At 42.0% G+C, this 27568-nt stretch overlaps 1 protein-coding gene and 1 long non-coding RNA gene across 3 annotated transcripts in view; one reads left to right on the top strand and one right to left on the bottom strand.

Annotated features, from left to right (window-relative positions):
- The window catches only part of VIPR2 (vasoactive intestinal peptide receptor 2), an 88154-nt gene extending 69800 nt beyond the window's left edge, over positions 1–18354 (bottom strand). Inside the window, exons 1-3 of one of the 2 annotated variants that reach the window (XM_073334537.2) lie at positions 18146–18354; positions 11659–11761; positions 1933–2040 (exon numbers count right to left, since the gene is read on the bottom strand). In XM_073334537.2, coding sequence (XP_073190638.1) covers positions 1933–2040; positions 11659–11761; positions 18146–18196 — 262 coding nt within the window. In that variant the 5' untranslated portion in view covers positions 18197–18354. Of the gene's footprint in view, positions 1–1932; positions 2041–11658; positions 11762–17388; positions 17710–18145 lie in introns of those variants that run through there. The other variant, XM_073334536.2, reaches the window with a different exon arrangement.
- Positions 1–27568, top strand: part of LOC140907779 (uncharacterized) — a 238375-nt gene that overhangs the window by 124431 nt on the left and 86376 nt on the right. The gene's annotated exons all lie outside the window — the stretch shown is intronic.

Genomic DNA, 27568 nt, shown 5'->3' with positions numbered 1-27568 from the left:
CACAGACCTATTTCCTTGCTGATTCTGCCATTCTCTAAAGCCTAATACTGGCTAATACGGTCCAATGACTAGAACACCAAATTAAGAACTAGGACCTGGGTTCGATTCCTGGTTCGGTGATTTACAATGTGAACCTGGGACAGTTATATAACTTCATGCCACAGCTTCCCTACCAGAAAAATGGGAAAATAATACTTACCCACCTTGAAAAACATTTTGAGATCTACATGTGACAATCTACTTGTAAGCATTATGTAATATTATAAATTGCACTGACCAGCTGTGCTGCAGAATTAAAGCACTCTGGATAGATGTGACACTGGATATTACCAGCTAAACTAGGCCCCCTAGCAACCTGGCTAAGAGATTAAGCTGAGTCTTTCAGGTTGTGGTAAAAAACAACATGAAGGTGATTATAATCCCATGTAATTCCCACCACTGTTAATTTATCTAAATTATGTAGTATTGTTGCATGCATTTTTAAGTGCCCATCACCAGAGGATAGGGGAGCTCTTCCCACAAACAAATGGGAAATGCCCATAGGCACAGAGACAGTGACTAGCTTCTAAAAGAGCTGCATCTGGGTGGCTGTCATAAATATAAAGGGAAGGGTAAACCCCTTTGAAATCCCTCCTGGCCAGGGGAAAGCTCCTCTCACCTGTAAAGGGTTAAGAAGCTAAAGGTAACCTCGCTGGCACCTGACCAAAATGACCAATGAGGAGACAAGATACTTTCAAAAGCTGGGAGGAGGGAGAGAAACAAAGGGTCTGTGTGTCTGTCTATAGTCTGTCTATATGCTGGGCTTTACCGGGGATAGACCAGGAATGGAGTCTTAGAACTTTTAGTAAGTAATCTAGCTAGGTATGTGTTAGATTATGATTTCTTTAAATGGCTGAGAAAAGAACTGTGCTGAATAGAATAACTATTTCTGTCTGTGTATCTTTTTTGTAACTTAAGGTTTTGCCTAGAGGGGTTCTCTATGTTTTGAATCTAATTACCCTGTAAGGTATCTACCATCCTGATTTTACAAGGGGAATTTCTTTATTTCTATTTACTTCTATTTTTATTAAAAGTCTTCTTGTAAGAAAACTGAATGCTTTTTCATTGTTCTCAGATCCAAGGATTTGGGTCTGTGGTCACCTATGCAAATTGGTGAGGCTTTTTTATCCAACATTTCCCAGGAAAGGGGGGGTGCAAGTGTTGGGAGGATTGTTCATTGTTCTTAAGATCCAAGGGTCTGGGTCTGTAGTCACCTAGGCAAATTGGTGAGGCTTTTTACCAAACCTTGTCCAGGAAGTGGGGTGCAAGGTTTTGGGAAGTATTTTGGGGGAAAAGACGTGTCCAAACAGCTCTTCCCCAGTAACCAGTATTAGTTTGGTGGTGGTAATGGCCAATCCAAGGACAACGGGTGGAATATTTTGTACCTTGGGGAAGTTTTGACCTAAGCTGGTAAAGATAAGCTTAGGAGGTTTTTCATGCAGGTCCCCACATCTGTATCCTAGAGTTCAGAGGCGGGGAGGAACCTTGACAGTGGCGATCATGACTGATGTAGTCAGGTCAAACACAGCAGGGCCCTCAAGCTTGATCAGTGTCAATGTATGAGAACATCGACTGAAATCTGAAGTTCTGGAAACAATAAATGCCATTTGGGTAATCAGTACAATTTGTTTAGTGCTGTCGTGATGCCATCTCATACTTTCTTATTGGCGCCATTGAGAAGGCTCATTCTTCTCTCTCTAAAAATAAGACAATATCCTAAACTCCAAATACATGCTTTTACAATTTACTGTACATAAGCAAATTTGCAATAGACATAGAGTAAATTTCACCCAACTGAATGGTTTCAGGTGAACCTTGCAGTGCGTGAGGTTATTCTTTAAAAAAAAAATAAGGCCATAAAATAAATACATAAAATAACTTAAAACAAAATACCTGGTTTGCTGAAAAAGTGGCTAAATACTTTTGGACAAGGGACAGTGATAGTCTCTCCAATTTCAGCAGGGCGCCAGCAAGTAAGGTTATCCCAAACTCCAACACATCCTGTGAATGATAATGAAAGTTGCAGTCCTGAATCCATCAAACTGAAATGAACATCTGGAAATAAATCTTGGTCATCTTATTCCTACTTAAGCCAATGGGAGTTTTGAAGGAGTAATTAAAGAAGGATTTGGCCCTTTAAGGAAAACTGCTAAGACAATATTTACTAGGAGAATGGTAAAAGGTTTTAAAATAAGAGCCCACTGATTAGCCAGTCACTTTGCAAATCAGTGCCCTTGTTCTGGAAATGCATTTGTTATGAAGTCTACCGCACAAATAATGTCATCTTGATGTGATCATCCTGAAGGAATCATCTGTAAGTAATGAAGATAACGAAGATTAATGAGTAATTTCTGGGGGTTCATATGCATTAGTAGCAACACTAAATTTTAGAATCCCATTAAAATGTGCTTAATTAAAGCTAAATAGGACAGGTGCTTCTATAGCAATACATACAACATCCAAAAAAGGAGTTCATTGCACTAAGCAATAGGATAATTAATTATTTGAGTCCATTCTGATTGATGTATTTTCAAAGCAGTGTTCAGGAGTTACAAAATCAACTTTCCTTACCGAAAAAAATTGGTTTTGGGCAAAGAACTCCTCCTCCCACAGATGCATTACCAGGGCATTTGATTCTAACTTTCAGAATGACAGATAAAGTACAAGGCCCTGATCCTGCAAAGACATATGGGTGTGCTGAACTTTATGGAACCTGGGCACAATCCAATGCCTTGTCCTTCCAATGACCATATTGGGCACTGGATCAAGCCCTGTGAATATTCAGTGGAACTAATCATAGTGCATAGTGCTAAACATGCACATAATTTCTTGCAGGATCAGGGCCCAAGTAAGCAGCCAAAATAATTAAACATTATTTTTATCAGGATTTATAAAAACATCCATTGGTGTATGTACAAGATTCTGGGCAGTTACATCAATAAAACATTTAAAAAAATGTATATTGTGTTGCCAACAACTGGCAGAAACAATAGACTACCTGCAAATTAAATGTACAGTAAATGTAATGGAGAGAGCATTCAAAAATACCCTATCCTACTCAATACTTCTTACATCTTTTGGTAAAGGATGATGGAAAATGTGTTCCTTTCAGCAGAGAGCATAAAAGGTCAAGCTGATTCAGAAACTGCTCAGATCTTAGGATTGCTCTGCTAAAACGTTGATGGTCTTAAATACACACTGTAGATTTAATGTGGGTCAGTGGTGTTACACTTTTTAAATTCTAGAAAAAATATCAAAAATAAAAATGGGATCAGTAGAAAATAAATTATTTTATCCATTTCATTTCACCATGACACAGCAAAGGCTAAGCGCCATCTTTTGTTAAACATGTCAGCTGTGCTACCTGTCACTGGTTTTACTCATTTGGAGATAACACCATCAACACAAGGTAACATCAGTGTTCCAGCACTGGTTATTTTTTAATTAATGAAGAGATTATGAGCAGATCTGTGGTACAAAAGAATACATTTAGTAATTTTCTATTTGATAAATCTACAGTACAAAATGACACAATGTACATTCCAACAGGGGTGGAATAGTGGGGGTCCTGAGAACCATTGAACCAAACTGTAAACCCTGGATATGATAAAAACCACTTCAAGCCAGAGGGTGCAGCAGCATCCCCAGCACTCCTAGTTCCAGCACCTATGCATTCCAAAATCTTCTGCTATAACCAACCTACATTGCTTCACATTGTAAGGCCAAGCCAGCATCGGAATGGAAAAACTTTACAAAAAATGGAAGAGCTTCAAAGTGATGTCTTGGCATTTCTTTAAAGAAGTAAAAGGAGCAGGTTGGGGTGGTGGCTCCCTAAAGCGATCTGCTGTCTAGAAACCACTAGATGGCACTTAACAATTGGATTATAGCAGAGAGTGCCAATTCAAACAAAGTCTTAAAGAACTCTGGGAGGAGGGGTGTTTAATACTTTTAGTAAAGGACTTGTGTACAATAAACAAGATAAAATGAAAGACATCTGAAAACGAGCCAATAGGTTGTCAGCTAGGCCATGGTTTGTTTTTAAAGTTTGGGAAGCAGTCAGATTTTGTACTTGATTTCCACTCACATGGTAATCAGACCATACATTGAAGAGGCCTCAGTGCCTATGGGCAATGTTTTTCCAGTCCAAGGCTCTGAATGCAATACTATGCAGTATAGCATTCATGGCAGTTTTCAAACATACGGACAGAAATTCTTTCTGCATCTTTTTATATGTAAATGAGAATGAAAGGAAAAGAAAGAAGGGCAAAGAAATTACAGGCTTAGGAACAAAGCAAGTTTAGAGTAAGCTCACTTAATGCTAATGACAAGAAGGTGACCACAGCCATAATAGCCAAAAAATCAATATTGAAGAGCCCATTCAGCAACACTACAGTGCATACAGTTCATAAACTAGTGAACTCCCAAATCAGATGTGTGCATACCACCAGAATGCCCATCTCAGAAGTATAGACACAGTTCTGGCAGGCATTTTAATGCCAAGGTGAGTGAATCATGTAACAAGCTGTAACATTTCTTACCTCAGCATAGAGCACACTATTGGTGCATAACAGATAATAAGAATGAGAATTTACCTACAGCTGAGCAGTGCTCAAAAAGGTGCAAAGTTATTTCCAGCTTTCCTGAACCTTTTTAGTCTGATCCTTACAACCAAAAGCCTTAACAAAAGCGAAGGGACAAATATATAACCAAAGATAGGAAATGCTTTTTGAGAAAGTAAGATCTGACCCATGCATCTGAATGATCCCTAAATATACCTCTATGGTATGTGTGTTCTGAATTGACACCTCAAAGAGATTTTACATGTTGCTCAGTTAGAAGGATGATGCTAGATTCTATAAAGGAATCAGTTAGGAACAAGAGTCAAAACCCCTCCCTCCTTTTCCAGCATAATTTAAACATAACTAGTCATGCATTTCTATTGACCTGCTTTTCTTCATGGCTATAGGCTGATGTCACATCCTCTTTTTTTCTACTAAAACTGCTCACTTATTGTTGCTCTTTCTTAATGACCTTTATGATCTGAGGTTTAGAGCAAGGCTGATGATGAGAGTTTCTTAATGTAGGAAGGCATTTCAGAGGACTTTTCATTTTCATTCCACCCTTCTTATATTACCACATTTACCTTAAATGCCGGTGAAAAAATGCCCCAGCAGTCTATTGTTTGAACTGTATATATGAAGTAAACTATTACAGAAGAAGAGGGCATAAAACAGGACTTTGGAAGTAGGAAAATCACAAGGAAGACAATGATAAAAATATAGCACAAGCCCCCTCCCAGATATAAAGGTGTCTGCACCCTTCAGCAGTCAAGGTCACAACTGATTAAGTCCTGGAAAATTCTAGCTCTGTTATAGAGGAGCACTTTCTTAGAGCTCCCTTTGAAAGTACTGGGGCCATATTGTGCTATTTGGTGTTAAGTGGAAATGTGATCAGTGGAAAAACCTGCTTAAAAATGGATAATGCAAGAGGTTTCCAACTGCTAATTTTCCATCAGTCAGCTTTCAGTTTAAGACTAAATTTCCCAAGATGCCTTTCACTTAAGTCTCATTTCCCACCAAAATCAGATGCAAGCCTCTTGAAAGGGTCCTATTTCGGATGTCCTATTCTGCCCTCAAACAACCATGCACAGCTCCCACAAAAGCTCTTACATATCGTGATGATGGGCAGAGCACGAGGAAGAAAACAGAATAAGACTAGCAGTGAATTAAGCCTCATAAAGAGACAAACTTTCTTGCCAGGTGAGTATACTCAGACCCACAATGATTAAATATTTTAAAAAAATGTTTAAAAATATTTTAAAAACACCTACAAGGTTTAGTGTGTGGTTTCCACAGCTGGAGAAAATACAGTTTGAATTATGCTCAAGCATAACTGCTTGTACACCTTTGTACTTCCCAGCCATATTAGATCCATTGTCATAGGCTTGACCAATGCAGCCTTGACAATCTAACTTAAAAACTTTTAGAATTGCTAGTACTCAAGCAGCAATTTCTCTTCCAGTTTTTCTCATGAAATTATCAAACAAAATAAACCTTTCTTCAACTGAAAATTTTGAGCTGTCTACAATCTTAACATATTGAACAATCATAGTAGTCTGTTCCTTGTGAGGACAATCTGGCGTGGCATCAACAATAATTGAAAAATACTTGGCATTTCAAATTTCACCAAGACTTGTTGTTTGTACGAATGACACACATAGCTCAATAAACTTGTTTTGTATGCATGTGGAGAGATAATGGACTTGCATGTGCTTTTGACTCTCTTGTGATTCTCAAACACGTTTAACATGCTCTGATAAAAGTGGGTCATATTTGCTGAGGAGCTCAACTATGCCTAGGAAGTTTCCATTTGCACGATCACCAGTACATTGACTGGAACCAAAGAAAGCCAATCCCCACTCAGAAAGAAAAAGGATGACATTCAGGAGGCGCTTAAGAAGTTTTTTCCAGTTATTAGCTTTTGTAGAGAGTTCAATCAAGAGTAAATTCTCAACTGAACTTTCAGCTGATGCTGCCCTACTGCCTGATTTCCATGAAACATAGTTTTCTTTGTGTGACGTAGAACTCTCATGTGATGGTATTCGGTCTTTCAACTTTCTCCAACCTCTGTTGATGCTCCATCCTGACTGATCAGAGAGAACTGATGCATTTACAGCACTTTTGTTCAAAATGTAGCAGAGTGCACAGTACAGAGATTGTTTTTCCGTACTCCAGCATAACCAGTCTTTTGTGTAGGTCTCACCATTTGGAAGAGTTTTTGTCAGCAGACGAGTAGGGAAAGCATGTATATCAGCATCTCATGGAATTTTACTTGGAATTTCAACACAACTAATTTGAAGAAAAGATTGCATTTAGGCAGCATTGCTCTTGCCACTAATTCCAATGTCAGTCACAGTCTGACCTGTAGTACTCATGACTTACTCTTGCTGTGTAAGATCTACATCTTCCTGTTGTTGCTGAGTTTTTTGTTCATACACAGGCTCTTCTGCTGTATCTGTTACTGTTGGCACATCTCCTTCTTGACTACTGTCCTCAAGTTCAAGTATTGGCACTGAAATATCACCTGTTGCAGTTGTGGAGTTTTCATTATCTGTAGCATCATTTGCTGGTTAAGGTGTGTTTTCCAGTGGTTTGAGAAATGAAGTTATTGGCTTTGAGCTCTTAGCTGCTGTTATTCACAGTTGAAATATTCTGCTGTAAATAAGTAGCTTATCTACACTTGAAATTTTCTACTGTAAACATGTATACAAATGCTGAAAAGACTTAAAACGAAGGAATACTAATTAAGAACACAACATGAAACAGTCAGACAGGTTATTATCCTTATCACTGAATCAAAACTCAAGCATTCAAAGTATAATATAACAGGCTGAGCTGAAGACAAAGGGATGACATATATATATATATATATATATATATATATATATATATATATATAGTAAACACAGACACGGATACAGAGGGATAATGTTAAAAATTTAAAATGTGTGTCCTCACAAAACTCACTATACAAGATCATCCTCACAAATTTTCACCTTGAATCTGGGCCTATAGACTACAAAAGCCTATGATGATGGCCAAGCTACCAAGCTAGAGTTCAACCAACCAACCAGTCACCTCTTTTAGCTACCATATGAAGATAATAATGAGGAATTCTCATACATAAATAATTCTTTAGTCAACTAGACATAAAACTATAAAGACACTAAAATGTAAGACTTCTCTACCTTTCAACATGCACTTGATCCAGCACCAGCCACTAGTAGTGGTTTGTCACTTCCACCCTGGGCCCCAACCACCCTAAGGATGGCCCTGGCCCTGGGGCCTGGAATTTCAGGCCTGCACGGGATCCTTGTTATTTGCATAAACTGTGGATTTGTTCAAAGGTAGCATTTATAGAATTTATACAGTGTTCGACTAAGAGAGGGCATGGTCCACAATATTGATTTGTTGATCCATGAAGACCACAGGATCTTCCTGGACTCCACAACCAAAGATTATGGGTATAACGCAAAAATTACTGGCAGGTGCTTTGTATGGCCTGTGTTATGCAGGCGGTCAGACTAGACAATTGTAATGGTCCTTTCTGACCTACCAAAAACAAAATCATGACTCTATATTTCTTCTCCCTTTCACTGTTGATACACTTCCAGGCAAAAGGAGAGGCTGCCTCTCCCAGAGGGAATGAAGGCCTACCCTAAGCAATCTCATCACTTGTATGGCAATCAGATTCTGGAGAATTGTGCCCAGGGACTCGGGGATCAATCCTATGCCCATTCATGTCAGTGGAAAAATTCCCACTGACTTCAGTAGTGCAGGGCTCAGTGAGTTTTTATTCCCCAAGTGGGAGTGAGTTCTTCCATTGCTGACTAAATTTCAGTCAACGGGGATAGGCGGTGTTGTTGGAGCCATGTCAGTCCCAGGATATTAGAGACAAGGTGGGTGAAGTAATAACTTTTATTGGACCAGCTTGTCTCTCTCACCAACAGAAGTTGGTCCAATAAAAGATATTATCTCACCCACCATGCCAGTCAATGGAGAAGAATTTTAACATTATTATGACCTTGGTGTGACAGGTAGCAGATACCAAGGTCAGTCAGAAAGACGAAGCAAGGGCCATGTAGCCAGCCCTCCTGTTCAAAATAAGAAAAATATTTTTATTAATTTATTTTAATTAAATAAACTTTAGAAGTTTGATTCAAATTTAAGGCAAAGGCTTCAGGCAGTTTGTATTTTAACAAAGCCGACTAGCCCATCTCTAATTAAAACCATTTGAATACATTAAGTATTTACTGTTAAGTAAATTGCAATAATTGGTGTGTCTGTGTGTTGCCTTCCTGTTTATTGCTTCCTGTACCTGTTTGTTTCTCGGCTTCTGATTCCTGAACTTTGCATGTGTGCGTGCGCATAGCATTGGGGGTGTGAACTTACTCAGGGCCTGCTGCTATATGCCTGCCATTTGGACTGTTACGTTTTGTTCATACTGTTGCTGACTTAACTTGTTCATGGTTATTACATGTTTTGATTAACAACCTGCATTGCTTCAATTTCCTGGTGTTTTGGGATTGCTGTTATGGAGTGCATCAGAGCGTAACACAAATGTAGTTCATTAACAAATCAAGGATTTATTTCAGTGAGGGAGCATCATTGTGAAGGGTATGTATGTCTGAGTATAGAAGATTCCTTAAACTAGGATATTTTGCTCATGAACAGAGACAGTTTATTGGTGCATCAAGGACACACATATAACAAATATTTCTAGATATGCAAGGGAGTATTATTAGCCTAGAGTGCCATTTGGCCAGTTTCTTGGTAGAAGTTATCTTTAATATCAGATGTAGACATAAATTATCCAAGGGTGTTAAGCATACACCCAGTAAATTGGTTTCGTTCCCCTGGATGTATTCTCCAGCTTAGCACTTAATTACATATGCAAGTCCTTCTTCTATCGCTGGGTCCCCTCTGCCCCGCTGCACTGAATCAGTACTGTCAGAAGTACTGCTTCCTTACAAGGCATGAGAAGAAGCATGCAGAGTCCTTTTGGGAAACCACCACTGTAAAATAGTAGGAGTATTGGAAGAACCTGTTGAAAGGAAACCCTGCAGAAAAGTCAAAGCATCACGTTAGCATTTCCTCTCCAAAAGCCAATGGCAGCTGAAATTCACAGCAGGGATCTCCTCCTTGGACCAGCCCAGCAACAATGAACAGCACAAGCGGACTTGGAAGTGAACTGAGCTGGGATTTTTAAATAGCTCATAGTGAATTTATTAATGTAAGATTAATTATTTAAGCAGGCCTAGTAATCATTTCACCATTTGGCTACGCACTAGTATTTTTCATGTAACAGGTTTCTTCCTTTAACACTTATTTCCATAAAACAATTTCACCATGAATACGGAATCTAGGAGTAGATGAATGGTTTCAGTGGGAATTTTCTTGGAACACATATCCATGACCATGAGAGTCACTGTTATTACAACTGCACTTCTTCTAATGCCTGAGCCAGATTAATCAAAAGGAGAAATGATAGAAAAATATATTGCTTTTGACTGTGTTACTGCAGGAAATGCATATTTGAATATGTACTCTAGGGGTCACACACTGAAATCTAAGAGACCTCCAGGGGATCATGAAATAGGAGTCACGGTAAAGGGATATTGCTGACACCTGGTAGCTTGGCAAGTTTTGTGGCATTGAATCCCAAAGACATTACACAGGGCAGAAGAAACTCATTACACACCACATGGCTCAATCAGAGGGAAATCCCCATACCATTATGGGAGATGTAGTCCTCGAGGGAGCACAGTCCATAAGAGGGAATTAGGGCCTCAGCCACAATTCCACAAGGCCATGTGCTGATAGTGAAATGCAGTTTCATGTTTTGTTGAACTGATTCAAAATGAAATGCATTGTATCAGATAAAAAATGAAATATTTCAATTCAGAATATTTAATTTCAATTTTCTCAACTGAAAATAAAAAAAATTCCACATGAAAATTTTTGATTTTGTGGAAACTGCAAAATTCCTAGCCAGCTCTAGAAATTAACTTTTTGCCACAAAGTAATAGCTCTTTTCCCTCTCCGAGCCTCCCTGGAGCCCACTGTCTTCTAAACTCCTAAATTCATCTCAAGCATCATGATCGGAATTGTGGATAGGCTGTCTGTTCAAAAAAGAGATTTTTATGGCAGCACGTTTCCCTTTTCATCAATAGAGGGAGTAGAGAGCTCTTTCCCTTCTGGAGCTTCTGGCCATAGGCCATTATACAAATATAATATAACACTAATAATTTTAATGAAAATATAAATATAATAAACATATTCTTCCAGCTGAGGAACACCTTACCTAAAATGACAATAAATTTTTTTTTAAACAAAGTTCTTACTCAGGGCTTCCCTTCTAGGTCCATGCTACAATCTGCTTTTCCTTTGCATCACTAGATTATTTATTGTTTTCACACTGAAAACACCAGGGTATATTTCTTACCTTCATACTGAAAAGTATGTTTGCTCTGTGAACTGGTGACCTTGTCAGAGGCCCCTACTTGCAAGGGAAATATCATACATTTTTATTTGTTTTCTGATTATCTTACCTTCCACTCACATTACAACTGCAGAGAAAATCCCTTAAAAGCTTAAAACAGAAGAAAAAAAATGGAACTGGTCTCCTCCTCACGAAATCTAATTATAGGTCACTTTCTTTCTCCTCTCTCCTCCACCTAGGTACAGTAAGCTGCATGTGTATATTTTAAACATTATTGTACCCAGAACATTGGGGTGGTGGTGTTTCTTTTAATAAAACTGTATGGTCCAAGTGCACCTGTGGCATAGCTCCATAGATTTCAACGGAGATACATCAAGGATGAATTCGATCCTGTATCTGAATTGCCTTGTGCATCAGAACATTAATTAGGTCTCTCATCCTTAGTTTTTACTTTCAATACGAAGTCAGCATGAATTATCCAATTCATAAAAAGTACAGTCACAGCACAAATAAATTCTGAAAATGTAATTTTAACTGTCAAAGAAGTTAATCAGTGCTGATGAATAAGGATTTTTTCTTTGCAAGCTGTCTGTGCATTGCAGCACATCTTTTTCTTACCTTTAAACGCCACTCTTTTGACACTCTTTAGAAGTTCCATACATCTTATTTCCTCCTTATGAATCTCCAGCTGAAATCTGCATTCTGGGTGGATGCCATTCACCTGTTTAAAATGAACAAACAGGCCTGGGTCTTAAAGTATTTTAATGAAAATATTCCATGATGGATGCAACTACCAATCAAAGAATCCACAATTTTTATTTGTTATTTTAAGCCCTTAAGCGTGTACTAGGTGCAGTCCTTTCTCAAAGTCTATGCATTTTGGCTTTTCAAAATGAAACATTAAAATAATGCTCTTCCATAAAAAGGAGTCCTCCTCAACTCCTTTCTGAAGCATTCCAAAACCAATAGTGTCATTTACAAAAAGAGTCCTTGACATCATAAATAGTGTATTTACCAACATTCTTCTGAGTAACTTCCCACCTCACCCCAATAGAAAGACAGTGTGTCAATCTGTACTCCAATATAACATCCTTAACTGGGAGACAAGTACATTTTTGATTTTTAAAAGAAAACTGCTTCATTTTTGAATTTGCTTTGGGTTTGGGTCACAATACTTCATTACAGATTCTTTGATTTAAGCAAGTAGTATGCAGTGGGAAACTCATTTTAAAACAGAGCTGCGTTGTTTTCATTATTTATCCTTTGCTTATAGTACTGCCCACAATATACCAGGCATTTTCAAGACAGTCAAGAAGGGAGGGTCCCTACCCATGAGCACAGACAGTTAGGTAGACTGAGGCTAGAGGAAGGGGAACAACAAATAGAGATTTTTTTTTATTCAAGTCAACAAGATTCACGACAGGCAGCACAGTAGCAGAACTGGAGGAATGAACTTTAGAAGCTCACACGATGCAGAAGAGAGTCAGCATGGAACAGGTGACTGTAAATTAACAAGCAGGAGGGTAAGGGTGGAAATGTTGGCAGAGTTGAGGGCGTAGGGACAACAGAAAATATTTAGGAATAATAATACATTTTAGTCTTTAGGAATATAGCAGTGAGATTAAGCAAATGAAACAAAATTATAAGGCAGTAAGACTTTGCTGAACTGTTCAATCAGCTGCACATTTTATAATTCACACACAAAGTGATGGTCTCTCTCTCCCCTCATCAGCAAAGATTTAATAATAGAGTCCTGTAATGAGGTCTAATTTACAAAACACCATTACTTTTACTATGAAGTATTATAAATAAGTGAGAGCCAGGATGGTCTTGGCTTTAAGGCAGTGGAGTAAGTCAGGAGATCTAGGTTCAAGTCCTTGTTGCGCTGCAGATTTCCTGTTTGACCTTGGGCAAGTCAATTAAAACCAGATGTTCAAGAGTCAGAGCATTGGATGTTCTATTCAATCTGGCCATACCATCACAGTGGAAGTTCATGAGTGTTAAGCACTTCTGAAAACTTGGCCCTTGTTCTTTGAGCACCTCATAGGCTTTGTCTACACAGCAATGTAAGCCTAGGGTTAGTGGGACTCGAGTCTGCTGACCCATGTCACAAAACCCTGGGCTTGAGCATCTACACTGCATTTTAACCCTAGGTTAAGGATTTTCTGACCCATACTGGAACCTAGAGCTCTGGCGTCCACACTGCAGTGCAAAGACCCAAGTCAAAGTAACCCTATCCCAGAGTGCCTTCCTCCCCCACAGTGTTGACACTCTAGCCCTATCAATATGTTGCACTGTGGGAAAACTCTCATGCCCATGTGCACCTGTTCTGAGGATAATTAGGACATCAGACTCTAGGGCTGTCAAACTATTAAAAGAAAACTGCGATTCTTAATTTTTTATATAATGGGATGTTCAGTGAAGGTGTTTTTGTTTGGTTGTTTTTTTATCTATTTATTTTTGTCTGTTTGTTTTGAAGTTTGACATAAAATGTAGGTTTCAGAGGAAAAACAGAGACACACCCCAGTCTGGCTGCTTCCGGCTGCAGAGCAATGAAGCGCATCCCCTGGGGTTGGGGTGCTCCAGCACGCTCAGAAATCTCTTATCCCTGCCCCTGCCGCACCCTGGGAGGCAGGGATAAGGGATCTCCAGGAGGCTGTGGGGAAGTTTTGGGGCCTGTTCCCACTCACCACCCTTTCAGTGCATTCTGCCAGGGCACCTCTGCACACACAGCCCCATGGTAGGTGGGGAAGAGGGACGGAGAGTGGAGTGGGGACCAAGTGGCTGCCCTGCATGGAGGGGGAGGAGCCAGCATCCTGGGGGTCTTTCTCCCCCAGCCATGCTGAGCCAGTAGCTCTACCACTCCCCCTCACTGCAAGGCAGCTGCTTAGTTCCTGCTCCGCACTCTGGCCTTTGCTCCCAGGCCCGCCTTGCCCTCCCTGGGGCTGTGTGTGCAAGAATGTCTGGGTGGTATGTACCAAAATCCGGCTGTATTCTTGTGACCAGCTGTCTTTGCAAAAATCTTCTTCTGATCAGTCTTCTTTGAAAACCCTGCAGGCTCTCTGATAGTGTGCTTGCAGACCGGTGTTCAGCAGAAAATGGGTTAACACTGACCTGAGCGGCTGCCTTTGTGAACAGGTTTGGCTTCTGTTTGCAATAGCATGCAACAGACTGGACCACAGATTGTCCACTTAGGGAGGACTAAGGAAGTTCCCCCAAGGAACTTGGATACATCCGGAGGACTTCCAGGACCCAAATCAAGCCTGGGCTGTATGCATACAGGAAAGCAATAGGGCTCGAACTCAAAGTCCCAGTTTAACATGGGCTCGGACCCTCAGCCCTGCAGGACCTTGGACCCTAGGTCTGAGTCCCAAGTTAACACAATTGGTATGCGGATACAAGGGTTAGACTTGAGCCCAGCCCGAGCCTGGGCTTACATTGCTGTGTAGACTACCCTTTAAGGCCAGAAGGGACCACCATGATCATTTAGTCTGATCTCCTGCACATTGCAGGCCACAGAACCTCGCCACACAGTCCTGTAATAGACCCCCTAACCTCTGGCTGAGTTAGTGGAGTCCTCAAATCATGATTCAGAGACTCCAAGTTACAGAAAATCCACCATCTACACGTGTTTAAACCTCCAAGTCCCCGTGCTCTATGCTACAGAGGAAGGTGAAAAACCCCCAGTGTCTCTGCCAATTTGACCTGGTGGAAAATTCCTTCCCAACCCCAAATATGGTGATCAGTTAGACCCTGAGCATGTGGGCAAGACTCACCCACCAGGCACCTGGGAAAGAATTCTCTGCAGTAATTCAGAGCCCTCTCCATCTAGTGTCCTATCACCAGCCATTGGAGATATTTGCTGCTAGCAGTCGCAGATCGGCTACATGCCATGGTAGGCAGTTTCATCATACCATCCCCTCCATAAACGTACCAAACTCAGTCTTGAAGCCCGTTAGGATTTTTGCCCCCACTACTCCCCTTGGAAGGCTGTTCTAGAACTTCATTCCTCTGATGGTTAGAAACCTTTGTCTAATTTCAAGATAAACTTATTGACAGTCAGTTTATAGCTATTTGTTCTTGTATCAACATTGGTGTTTAATTTAAATAACTCCTCCTGCTTCCTAGTATTTATCCCTCTGATGTATTTATAAAGAGAAATCATATCTCCCCTCAACTTCTTTTGGTTAGGCTAAACTAGCAAAGGTCTCTTTGCAGAAGGTAGGTTTTCCTGATCATCTTAGTAGCCCTTCCCTGCACCTGTTCTGGTTTGAATTCATCTGTCTTAAATATGGGAGATCAGAATTGCACATGGGATTCCAGATGAGCTCTCACCAGTGCCTTTATAATGGTACTAATACTTACCTGTCTCTACTGGAAATACCTCGCCTGATGCATCCTTGGACTGCATTAGCCTCAGTTTCCCATCTGTAAAATGGAAATATTACTTCCTTTCTCCCACCTTTCCTCTATATTTTCTATTAAAATCATAAGCTCTTCAGATCAGGCACTGTCTCTTACTCTGTATTTGCACAGTGCCAAGCACTATGGAGCCCTGATATACGTTAGGGTTTCTAAGTCTAATAATAAATAAAATAATAATAATAATAAAAACCTGCAAGTATTATTATTTTATTATTACTAATTATCTGCATTTTAGTAGCACTCAGATCCCCAATCAGGATTGGGGCCCTAATGTGCTAGGTGATGTATAAACCACTAGGAAGATACAGTCCCTGCCCCAATAGCCAAGAAACTGTCAAAATAAATGAAGTGTATTTTGTGATGTGTTATCCTGTTTTATAATGTGTTGATTTTCCACAACTGATGTGTTGAAAAAAATCAGTAATCTGCAATATGCTTCCTACTCCTTATTATTTATTATTAGTGCTAGTGTGAATTGCAAATAATTTACTGGAGAACCACTAATGCAGAGTGTAAATCATACTGTAAACATTTTGGCAAAGAAACTTATGAAAAAACAACTTCAATCACAGGATTGAAAGGATTCCACAAACTGAGATTTAATAGAGATGGTTACTCCTTTGAGAAAATACAATTATGTAGTACCTAAAGACTATAACTAATGCAATACTTTCTCAAATGTCCACTGCATGTCAGATATGTAATAACATCCATTTTCTAATACAGGAACCAGTTTAATTCAGATTTCAGAGTGGTAGCCGTGTTAGTCTGTATTCGCAAAAAGAAAAGGAGTACTTGTGGCACCTTAGAGACTAACAAATTTATTTGAGCATAAGCTTTCGTGGACTAAAACCCACTTCATCGGATGCATGCAGTGGAAAATACAGTATAAATTTGTTAGTCTCTAAGGTGCCACAAGTACTCCTTGTTCTTTTTTTTAAATTCAGATCTACTTTATCAGAGTTAAAAAGTTTAGTGCCCAATCCTGTGCAGTACTGTTGCTTGGTCTTTTAGGCTCTCTTTCCCCCTGTTCTACCAAAGAATGGTTTACATAAGTAGTCAATATAGACCTGTGTTGTGATACACACCTAGCTGGACTGCTATAGTTTAGTGTCTGTCAGCATTCCCATTAATAAATCAATTTTTCAGGCACCTGAGATACAATAATTTTACCACAAAAATTTACTTCTAGCAGCCATTTTACATTTACCATCAGTATGACTTATCAAGATTGGTGCACAATAGACTGTGTTTTTAAATTTACAATGCAGAGAAGGTAACTGTTCTCTGTTGTCAGATGCTTTTGTGTGTCTCCATTTAAGCCATGAAGTAGTTAATAAAACAGTCAATAAACAACATAATTTTGATTCAATTAAAACTAGGAAGGTTTTACAGCAACTAATTTCATAAGGATTTTTAATGAAATTATTATTACATGCACAGTACAGAAGTTAGTTAAACATCATTTTTTCAGCTAGACCATAATAGATCAACACACTCCAGTGAGTAAAACTCTTTAGCCATAAATAATAACCACTTCCTAACTGTCCTCTGCCAATACTCTAAGAACGTCTCAAACCGCTGCTGGGACCATTTCCCGTTTTCATTTGAATCAAAAAAAGAAAATAAAAATACATACAAATAATATAAAGTGCCAAATTATGCTCCCATTATATTGGTGTAAATAAAGGATAACTCCGTTTAAATACATTACATTATTCTGGATTTACTTTGGTGCAAATGAGAGCAGACTTTGACTCTGGGGCTTATTGAAACCCACAAGGGGAAGAGTGTTCAGATTACTACTGGTTTTCACTACTCCACTGCGCTAGATATTGTAGCACATAAATCCCAAATGTCACTCACTGCCGTCTCTCCCTTGGTGTGCACAAACCGGCCCGCTGAAGATAAAAGGCTAGTGACCTTGACGAGTAAATACTCCAGCGGTGTAATTAATGCAGCATCAGCCCGATGATGGATCACTCTACATTTGGCCCCACGCCACATGTTCGCTAAGAGCTCGAGTCTCCTTCTCTGGAGTTAAGTGGGAGCAGGATCGGGACCCAGGTCTGTTTAATTTAACTACTGAGTGGGTTAAGTCATTTGCTTCTCAGTGAATAGCTTGGACGTTGTCAGGAGGCACCCAAGCAAAGGGCTGCTGTAACGCCTGCCCCGGGGTGCACCTGGCTGGGATGGGCACAGCCCGCTCGATTATCACGGCGTTTACACTGGGCTCACACAGCCCGATCCTGTAAAAGCGGGCGAGCCCCTTCACTACACGAACCAGCGATGCCACACGCCTGCTCCTTTCAAGCTGAACCCAGGCTCTTGTTCCCCGCAAGTCGGGGGGGGGGTACAAGAGCCCCCCGCTCGCCCCCAGCAGCAGTTTGCCCGGCAGAGCCTGGGGTCCGCCCGCGCGGGTCACAGAGGACTCGCACCGCACCGCCTGGCGCGCGGGGAGCCCCCCGGGGACACGCGCGGCGCTGCGGACTGACTCTCCGCACGGGGATTGCGGGGCGAGGTCTCACTCCGGCCCCGCCGCAGCAGCCCCCCGCCGGGGAGCCCGGCTGCAGCAGCCTCCCTTTGCCGCTGGCAGGGCAGAGCCGCGCTGTGCCCTGAACCGGGCTCCTCTGCCCGCAGCCAGGAGCCCCGGGCGCCCGGAGGCGAGCGGCGGACTTACCGGCCCCACGCTGCAGCAGGCGGCGAGGAGAAGGAGCAGCAGCTTCCTCATCCCGAGGGCGCCCCGCGAAGCAGCACAGCGCGAGAGCGCTCCCGAGCCAGACACATAGGGTCCGCGGGAGAGCCGCCCGCAGGCCCGGGACCGAGCCTCCCGCACACGTGGGCAGCCGGCACCTGCCCCGGCTGCTGCCCCTCAGCCAGGCACTTCCCAGGTCCCGTCCGCTTGCTCCTGCGCGGCCAACTTCCAGCCCAGACTGACACCACCTGCCTGCCCCGCTGCTGCTCCGGGCGGCTCCGCCTCTAGGCTCTGGCTGGCTTCCCGCCTTCCCTCTCCGCCTCTGCCCGCCGCTTCCTTCCCTAGGAGGAGCAAGGTACCTGCCTCTATGGGGGGCATGGGCAACTACCTCCCCCGACAGCTCTGGCCACCTATGGGGGAGCATGGGCAACCCTCTGGCCCCAGAGAGCCCTGGGCTGCCTATGGGGGGCATGGGCAACACCCTTGCTTCCACAGAGCCCTGGGCCACCTATGGGGGGGGGGCACAGAACCATAGAAATGTAGGACTGGAAGGGACCTCAATAAGACATCTAGTCCAGTCCCCTGCTCTCAAGGCAGGACTAGGTAATTACTAGACCATTCCTGAAAGGTGTTTGTCAGCCTGTTCTTAAAAACCTTCACTGCTGGAGATTCCATAACATCTCTAGCTTAGGAAGTTTTTCCTAAGGTCCAATCTAAACCTCCCTTGCTGCAATTTAAACCCATTGCTTCTTGTCCTATCCTCAGAGGTTAAGAACAACAATTTTTTCACCCCTCCCTCCCGGTAAATAACCTTTTATGTACTTGAAAACTGTCAAGTCCACCCTCAATCTTCTCTTCTCCAGACTAAACAAACCCAATGTTTTCAATCTTTCCTCATAGGTCATGTTTTCTAGACCTTTAATTATTTTTGTTGCTTTTCTCTGGACTTTCTCCATTTGTCCACATCTTTATGAAATGTGGTGCCCAGAACTGGACACAATACTACAGCTGAGGCCTTACCAGGGTGAAAGAATTACTTCTCCTGTCTCGCTTACTACATTCCTGCTGATACATCCAGAATGATGTTTACTTTTTTTGCAACAGTGTTACACTGTTGACTCATATTTAGCTTGTGATCCACTATAACCTCCAGATCCCTTTCCACAGTACTCCTTCCTAGGCAGTCATTTCTCATTTTGTAGTGTGCAATTGATGGTTCCTTTAAGTGGAGTACTTTGCATCTGTCCTTATTGAATTTCAGCCCTTTACTTCTGAACACTTTTTCCAGATCATTTTGAATGTTAATCCTATCCTCCAACACTTGCAACTCCTCCCAGCTTTGCATCATCTGCAAACTTGATAAGTGTACTCTCTATGCCATTATCTAAATCATTGATGAAGATATTGAACAGAACTGGACTCTGGACTGATACCTGCAGGACCCCACTCAATATGGCCTTCCAGCTTGACTATGAACCACTGATAACAACTCTCTGTGAACATTTTTCCAGCCTGTTACGCACCCATCTTATATTAGCTCCATCTAGATTGTATTTCCCTAGTTTGTTTATGAGAAGGTCATGCAAGACAGTATCAAAACCCTTACTAAAGTCAAGATATACCACGTCTACCTTCCCCCCCGCCCCATTCAGAAGGTTTGTTATCCTCCGCGAGTCCTGCGCCACTGCTGGGATGCATGGGTGTGACATGATCCCTGGGGTACAACCTGGAAGGGTGGGACAGCTGTGTTCCCTGCGCTTTAGCCTGGGCTGTCGCTCAGAAAGCGATGCCAATGAGAAGCAGCAACCCCCCTCCAGGTGCTGTGATCACTCAGCCATCATCATGTGGAGCCCCACACCCAGCTGCATTACATGTATGCTCACTGAGCTACTCATGAATCATACACAGAGAGGCACCAGCCAATCACCCCAGCCTTGCACCCCAGCAATATAGCATCTTATACTGCTCAAGACTCCCTTGGGCAGTGCAAGCTCATTATTAGCTTGGCACTCCAATAAAAGGGTAGTGGACGTGCAACAGCTCTTGTTAACCTGAGCTGAGATTCCCCAACCACTTCAACCAAAACCCCAGTGTTTTAGGTAAAATATAAAACAGATTTATTGACTATGGAAAGATAAGATTTTAAGTGATTATAAGTAGCAGGCATAGAGATCTAAATTGGTTACCCTAAGAAATAAAAACAGAAACACAATCTAAATTCTAACTTCAACAGACTAAGCAAGATTTGAATCAAGCAGTCTCTCACCCTAATAGACGTTACAGGCAGCTCACAGTTCCAGACTGTACCCTGGGGATCCCATCACAATGAGCAATCCCCTTTCTTTCCAGGGGTCTGTGCAGAGCCATCCCGAGGAATTCTGGGGCCCTAAGCAATGCCCCCATGGGGCAGATGTGTGTGGGGCCCCAGGCCTCTGCTGGGGGGGAGCGGGTGGGCTGGCCCCAGGCCTCCGCGAGGGGGGGAGGGGTTGGCTTGGAGGGCAAGGAGGAACCACCCCCCAGCACTCACCGGCAGCACGGCTGAGGCTGGGTTGCTGCACTCCTGCTGCCAGTGAGTGCAGGCCCAGCCTGGCTGCAGAGCTCAGGGGAGTGGGGGAGGAGCAGGGGCAGGGCTGGGCCTGTACTCACCGGCAGCGGGAGTGCAGCAGCCACCGGTGAGTGCTGGGGGGGCAGGGATGGAGCGGGGTGGAGCAGGGGTGGAGGCCTGGGGAAGAGCCGGAGCAGGGGCTGGAGCAGCACGCAGCTGCACAGGGAACCAGGAAATTTGGTGCCCCAAATTTCCTGGTGCCCTATGCAGCTGCGTGCTTTGTGTATGGGTAAGGACGGTCCTGGGTCTGTGCTGCTACTGTGGTGAATGGGTTGCCTTCCCTCCCTCCATCGTAAGCAATCTAGGGAAACTCATAAAGCAAACTAGGGAAATGTGGTCTAGAGGAAATTACTATAAGGTGATTTCACATCTGGTTGAAAAGAGTAGTTACCAATGGTTCACTGTCTGACTGGAAGGATTTGTCAAGGAGGGTCTTGCAGGGGTTAGTCCTGGGTTCGGTACTAATCAATATTTTCATTAATAACTTGGATAATGGAGTTGTAGCCCAGTGGGCTAGCTTACCTGTATTATATTCATTGCTTTGTTATTTTGCTTTATTAGATTTAGTAGTAATGCAAGGAACCTACAGGCTTTTATCCTGTAAGATTTGGCTTTAGTAGATACTGTGAGGCTTGAGGCCTATAATCTTTGGTATGGATAAACTTAAGTAACTCGTAAGTTATAGGGAACTAAAAGGAGCATGCAAGGGGGAACTTTGTCCAGAATGCTGACATCAGCCACCCATAGAACACAGCTGACACCAGCACAAAACATAACTGACACCAGCATCCGGAAAGTTCCGGACAGGACCTCCGACCGCAAAGCTGCCATGACAGCAAATTGACATATATGCTAATAGGGTAACATCATACATATACTAACCTATAGAAAATGGACCCCTTGAGGGGAGGAAATACAAATAAGGACCTCTATTGAATATGCATTGGTCATGGCAGCATCAGCGTAACCTACTATAAAAGTAACATCCCAGGTTGGAGAAATTTAGCCTTGGGAGGGGCCAGAATGATGGCCACTGGGGAAGATGAGGACGATGATGGTGATGAGAAAGAAAATGGTTAAGTATGAAAGATAAGGGTGTAAGTATGGATGTCCAAATGTAGTTTCTGTATTATCTCTATCTACTTTGTTAAGTTTAAGTGTGTGTTTTATCTTTGCTAAATTATTAATAAATCATATATTTATATATTGAGAGAGTTTCTATAGTGTGAGTGTTATACCTGTGCACATCGGGGATCCCAAATTATATGATAACTTTATAATAATCTTACTGGGCCTGATCTTGTGACAAGAACCTGTTAATCCTCAAGTTACAGTTTTATTTACCCAACTTTGGGTCAGGCTACAGAGTGGAGAGTATGCAGATGACACCAAGATGGGAGAATTTGCTAGCACTTTGGGGAAAGGAACTGGATAAATTGGAGAATCGATCTGAAATGAACAAAATGAAATTTGATAAAGACAACTGCAAAGTACTACAGTTAGAAAGGAAAAATCAAATGCACAAATACAAAATGGGGAATAACTGGCCCAGGCAGTAGTATTGCTGAAAGGAAGCTGAGGGTTATAGTGGATCACAAATTGAATTTGAATCAACAATGTGATACAGTTGCAAAAAAGGCTAATACTATTCTGGGGTGTATTAACAGGAATGACATATGTAAGACACAGGGGGTACTAGTTCTGCTCTACTTGGCACTGATGAGGCTTCAATTGGAGTATTGTGTTCACTAAGGACAAACCTACATGACAAAATTAAGATTACGTCAATCAAAGTTATGTTGACGTTCAGCCGCCACAGTAATTGAATCAGTTTTACATGTCTACACTTGTGTTGGGAGTGTGTTTCCTCACCAGGAGGCCTTGCACCGATTTAACTGCCAGTGTGGGGTATTGTGGGACAGTTTCTGAAAGGCAGCAACAGTCATTGTAAGCAACAGAGTGTCTACACTGACACCGTGTCAACCTAACTACATCGACTTACGTGCTCAACCAGGGCAAACCGCAAAGAATGGGGCAGACGATCTCCAAAACTGGGGGTTATTCTAATAATTGAAGTCACCAAGCCAGCAACTTACCAGTTATGCAGAAGCCAAAAACACAGCTCCCTTAAAGCAATCCAGCTCTGGGCTCCCACCCAGACAGCCAAGTCAAATATGGTGAGGATTGCTTAAAATCTAGTTCACCATATATAAAATTCTACCAATCCTAAGGGATCGGACACACACTCACCAGGTGAACGAATATTTCCGATCTTAACGAAATACATGCTTACAACCAATTCTTATTAATTAAACTAAGATTTATTTAAAAAGAAAGAGAGATACTGTGGTTAAAATATCATTATAAATGCAGATATGAATAAAGTTCTTGAGTCAGTTTCATAGTAGAGATGGTGAGCTGCTGATTTGTAGAAAGTTTTTCCAGAATCAGTTCCATAGATTATAATCCAATAGGCAGTCCATGTGCAGAGTCTTTTTAAATTCTTCTATGAGAAATAGCAGGGTAATCCAGACTGGAGCTGGAGACCTGTCTTGCGACTCAAGCTTCCCTTGACCAAGCTTAAGCAGATCTGAGATGTAAAAAGGATCAGGTCCCATGTTCTTTTATAGCTCTCTGGCAGGTTACAATAGCCTCTTGGGGCAGGTCACAGGAGGTATGCCTTGGACAAAGAACAGGTAATATACATTGTGGCAATACAAACTTGCATTTCAAACACTCTGGCCTATCTAACATGGCTTTGATAACTATCTACAAGAAACGGCCCTGTTTACCATTTCAATACTTCTCTAATATGTTCTTAAAGGTTGATCTGGGTCACGTTAGCCTGCTGGTTGCTTAACCCTTTCTGACTCAGTGTCACACCTCTATACCCCTATCCCATCACCACTGATGTCTGTCCTACATGAATTGGTGGTCTCAGTCCAGTTCCTAGTGTATAGGTGTCTATATTACAAAATCACTCTTCCCCCAAATTGCACCTTTGTTAGACGTATCATTAGAGAAGCAACGGACTGGGCCAGATTTGGGGCTGACAATTTGAGCCAGGCCTGAGGATCTTGACTTGCCTTGATCTACATATAAAACTTATTGAGCTGTCATGAGATGCCATTGATTCTGACCCAAAAAATCTAGAATACCTATTAGTAAAGAGAAGTGGATGTTGTACTTTGGCTTTTGGTTGCAAGTTGGAAAGTAGAATAAATCATAAACCTCTTTTTGCTATTACTGTGCTGTAATTATGTGTTATGAATTAGTAACTAACTCAGACACTTCTCCTTGCTAATCTGGAGAAGTGTCTGAGTTAGTTACACAAAACTATTTCTCAAACAGTGCTATAGATTTGGAGACAATCAACCATAGACAAGTGATGGGCTAAAAAGGACAGCCTCTCTCTTTTTTGGAGAATGGGGAGGGTTGCACGGGAAGATTTTCTTTGTATTCAGCTTGCTCACAAAGTTGCACTAGACAGACACAGATGGCCCTGCAATGTAAATATTAAAAATAATTAATAATACAGCTGCTCAGATGTTGAGCAAATAAGAGAGAGGGGTGTGGTAAGAAAAGCAACTAACAGGAGGGTGTAAGAAGGAATAAATTAAGGTATCATAACCTTTGCTACAACCTGATCCAGTGCTCCTCTGAATAGACACCAGTCTATTATGAGTGGACCCACATGCTGGGTCCCATGTGCTTCTAAGCCAACTGGATCCAGATAGCATCTAATCACTGTTGCTAGCTCTGGGACTCTAGAGTGCACTCCCAGGCTCAAACCTCTTGTCTGAACCCTCGTGTCATTGAAGATTCTGCAGTCCAGCCTCTTTAGTCCTGGAAACCAGTGCCTCAGACCTCCTAGGCACCTAGTTGCTTACACATGCTCCCGCAGAGTTCCACCTGTAACAAGATCCAGAAACCCCAAGGGGAGAAAAGAAGAGTTAATGCACCCAAAATGTGCAGCTAAACAAACTGATTGCAAATTGTATTCTTGTTCTATAGAAATATATTAAGTAAGATCATTTATGAAAGCTTGTAAAGTTCTGAACTTGATGGTCATTATGAGATATCTGTACAGACTGTGGTTATGAATCTATGTATTTGTACAAAACCAGCTTCAGGTAACAATGCATTGCCCTGCCCAGGAAGAGACAGTGCTGGACCATTAGAGTTAATGGAAAGACATTGAGACATTAAGTCAAAAGGAAATACTTCCAATTTGAATAAACATGAGTCACCATGGTCTGAGAGGAAATAAAAGGAAAAAGCCTTTTTAAAGGATGCTTGGAACTGAGGGGTTTTTATCCAGAATGGAGAGACAACCTTGAGCGGGGAGATTGCCAGGACTGGAGGAGATGTTCGTGTCACCCTAAAAGAAGTAACTAGGCTAGCTAATACTTGTAGGCATGCTACTGGTCTCAGGGAATTGAACCATAGCTGTGCAGCATTAAGGCACCTCAAGGTTAGAAAGCAGGCAGTGACAGAACCCCTTACTGCTCAGGGTAGACCCCAAAACAGCACAGTGGCATAATCGCTGCAAGAGTTTCCAATAACAGCAAACTGAGGTGCACACTCCAAATACTTGCTAAACCGACCCTAACAAATTCAAAAGGGAAGGAACAAAGTGCAAGCTTACAGTTTGTTATTTTATTTGCTTCATCTCCTGAACCCAAAATAAACCAAAGAAACAGCAGAATGAATAAGAGTCATTAGACAAAATGAATAAAAAACAGCTTGGGATTTATGTTTGAAATACGATGTCCTATAAGGGGAAATCAAGGGAGGATCTGAAAACGTTGCTCATTCAATATTTTGAGAAGCAGAAGGAGACTGCAGTGGGAAAACTAGCCAGCCCTTAAACTGCTGCAGGTGGCGGTTGCTCAGGTAGAGCTGGCCAAATTGCAGCTTCTCAGGGAACAGGAGGAACACAAACACCATGACAGATGGCAGAGCTGAGAATCCAAGAGATGGTAGAAGAAACTGAATCACAAGAAAGAAAAGCAACAGTGGAAGCGGAAGCTCCCCTGTGGCTCATGGAGGCGATCCAGGCAGCCAAGGCCAAAGATGAGGCAGAGGAGCAAGCCCACCAATGATGGATTGAGGTGATTAAAGAAGAAGAGAGAGCACACGAGTGGCAAATGGATGCACAGGAAATGCAACTCTGAATACTGAAGCAACAAATAGGTATTCCCCACTCCAAGGGTAATTCCCTCCAGGACTCTACCAGCTGGGACAGGCGGGGAAAACTTTCAAAGACTCAGACTCGATAGAAGAATATTTGCTTTTGAAAGAATATGCCAGGCCATTGGCATCTCAAAGGACAAACAAATGTCTGTACTGGTCCCCAGAATTTTCAAGTAATTTCCAGGTCTTTACTGGCATGGCCCTGAGGGAAGGTGGGAACTATGATAAATGTAAGGAAGCTATGTTGCTAGAATCATGCTGTTTTAAGTTCAGAAACCTAAAGAAGCATGACAATATTGGTCATGAAGAGTTTGTGCACAAAATGAATGATTATATGAGAAAACAGGTAAAAGGAAAAGGGGCAAGAGGAAAAGGGATTATAGGAAATTGTTTTTGTTTCTTCAAGAACACTTCTTTCATGCTTGCTCAGATGAAATCAGAGCAGCCATGTGGGAGAAGTCTCCAGAAACAGTACATGTGGCCAGGGCCAGATTAAGGTTATGAGGGGCCTAAGGCTAATGGGAGGGAAGGGCCTAAGTATGAATTACATATTGCAAAAACAATTGTGAAATAATCAAACATTTCTCTACATACATATTTACATATTATTTATTTATGTAAAATTAACAAGTTTATTCTACTCTCATGACACTCAATTCTTCAAACAGATACTTCTGAGTAAGAAGTAGCATGAGGGATGCTACACTGTCCTTCTCTTAGGCCTCTTTCTCCGAGGTAGTGGAGTGTTCATCTGTATGAGGGTGATCACTGCAACATCCCCCATCCTCTTTCCACCTTATGCTTCTACCCTCAGCTCTCCACATGGCACAGGGCAAAGCCAAGCCCTGCAGGTGTTTCCCCCAAGCTATGGACTCTACACCACATACCCTATCTCACTCTGACTGTAATCTGGGAGGCAGCCAGCTTTTATTATGTAAAAGAAAACCACTCAGGTGTAAAATCTACTGAAATAGAGGAAGTAGTAGTGGGAAAATTACATGGGGTGGCATTGTATTTTAGGCTGTCTTGCTTTGAAAGCTGCCTCCTAGTGTTGCATTGGCTGAGGACAATGAATTACTGTTTTCACATTGAACTCAAATATTATTTGTGGGATGATACCCAGTTTGTGTAGTTAATCTCCAGTGATTCACCACAACAGGCCATTCTGTCACCAAGCTCTTCCACAATTAGAATCATAGAATAGAATCATAAGACTGGAAAGGACCACAAGAGGTCATCTAGTGCGGTCCTTGTGTGATGGGTTTGGGCCCTTTGGGGTGTCACCTGATATGCTGGGGTGTCACTGAGTCAGCTTATTCTGCGAGCCTGGGTCCTCTTTACTTGGCCTTGCACACAAGCCTCTTCCAGTCAAGCACACAGACAGGGCCACGCCCAGAGAGACAGAGAACTGCTCTGGAAAGATTCAGTCTTAGGGACTTGCCCCAACACCCTGGTTCCCACTCCCTTTCAGGGGTACAAACCCAAAGGTTTTATGAAATTCGCCCCCTCCCCCAATGTGGAGGGAGATATGCACAACTTCTCCCCCCCATTAGAAATTACATAAACTGGGTTATATTATAAACAAGAAATAAGTTTATTAACTACAA

This window comes from Lepidochelys kempii, chromosome 2 (genome assembly GCF_965140285.1).
Source record: "Lepidochelys kempii isolate rLepKem1 chromosome 2, rLepKem1.hap1, whole genome shotgun sequence".
Taxonomy (NCBI): domain Eukaryota; kingdom Metazoa; phylum Chordata; order Testudines; family Cheloniidae; genus Lepidochelys; species Lepidochelys kempii.
This window is presented reverse-complemented; position numbering and strand designations above follow the sequence as displayed.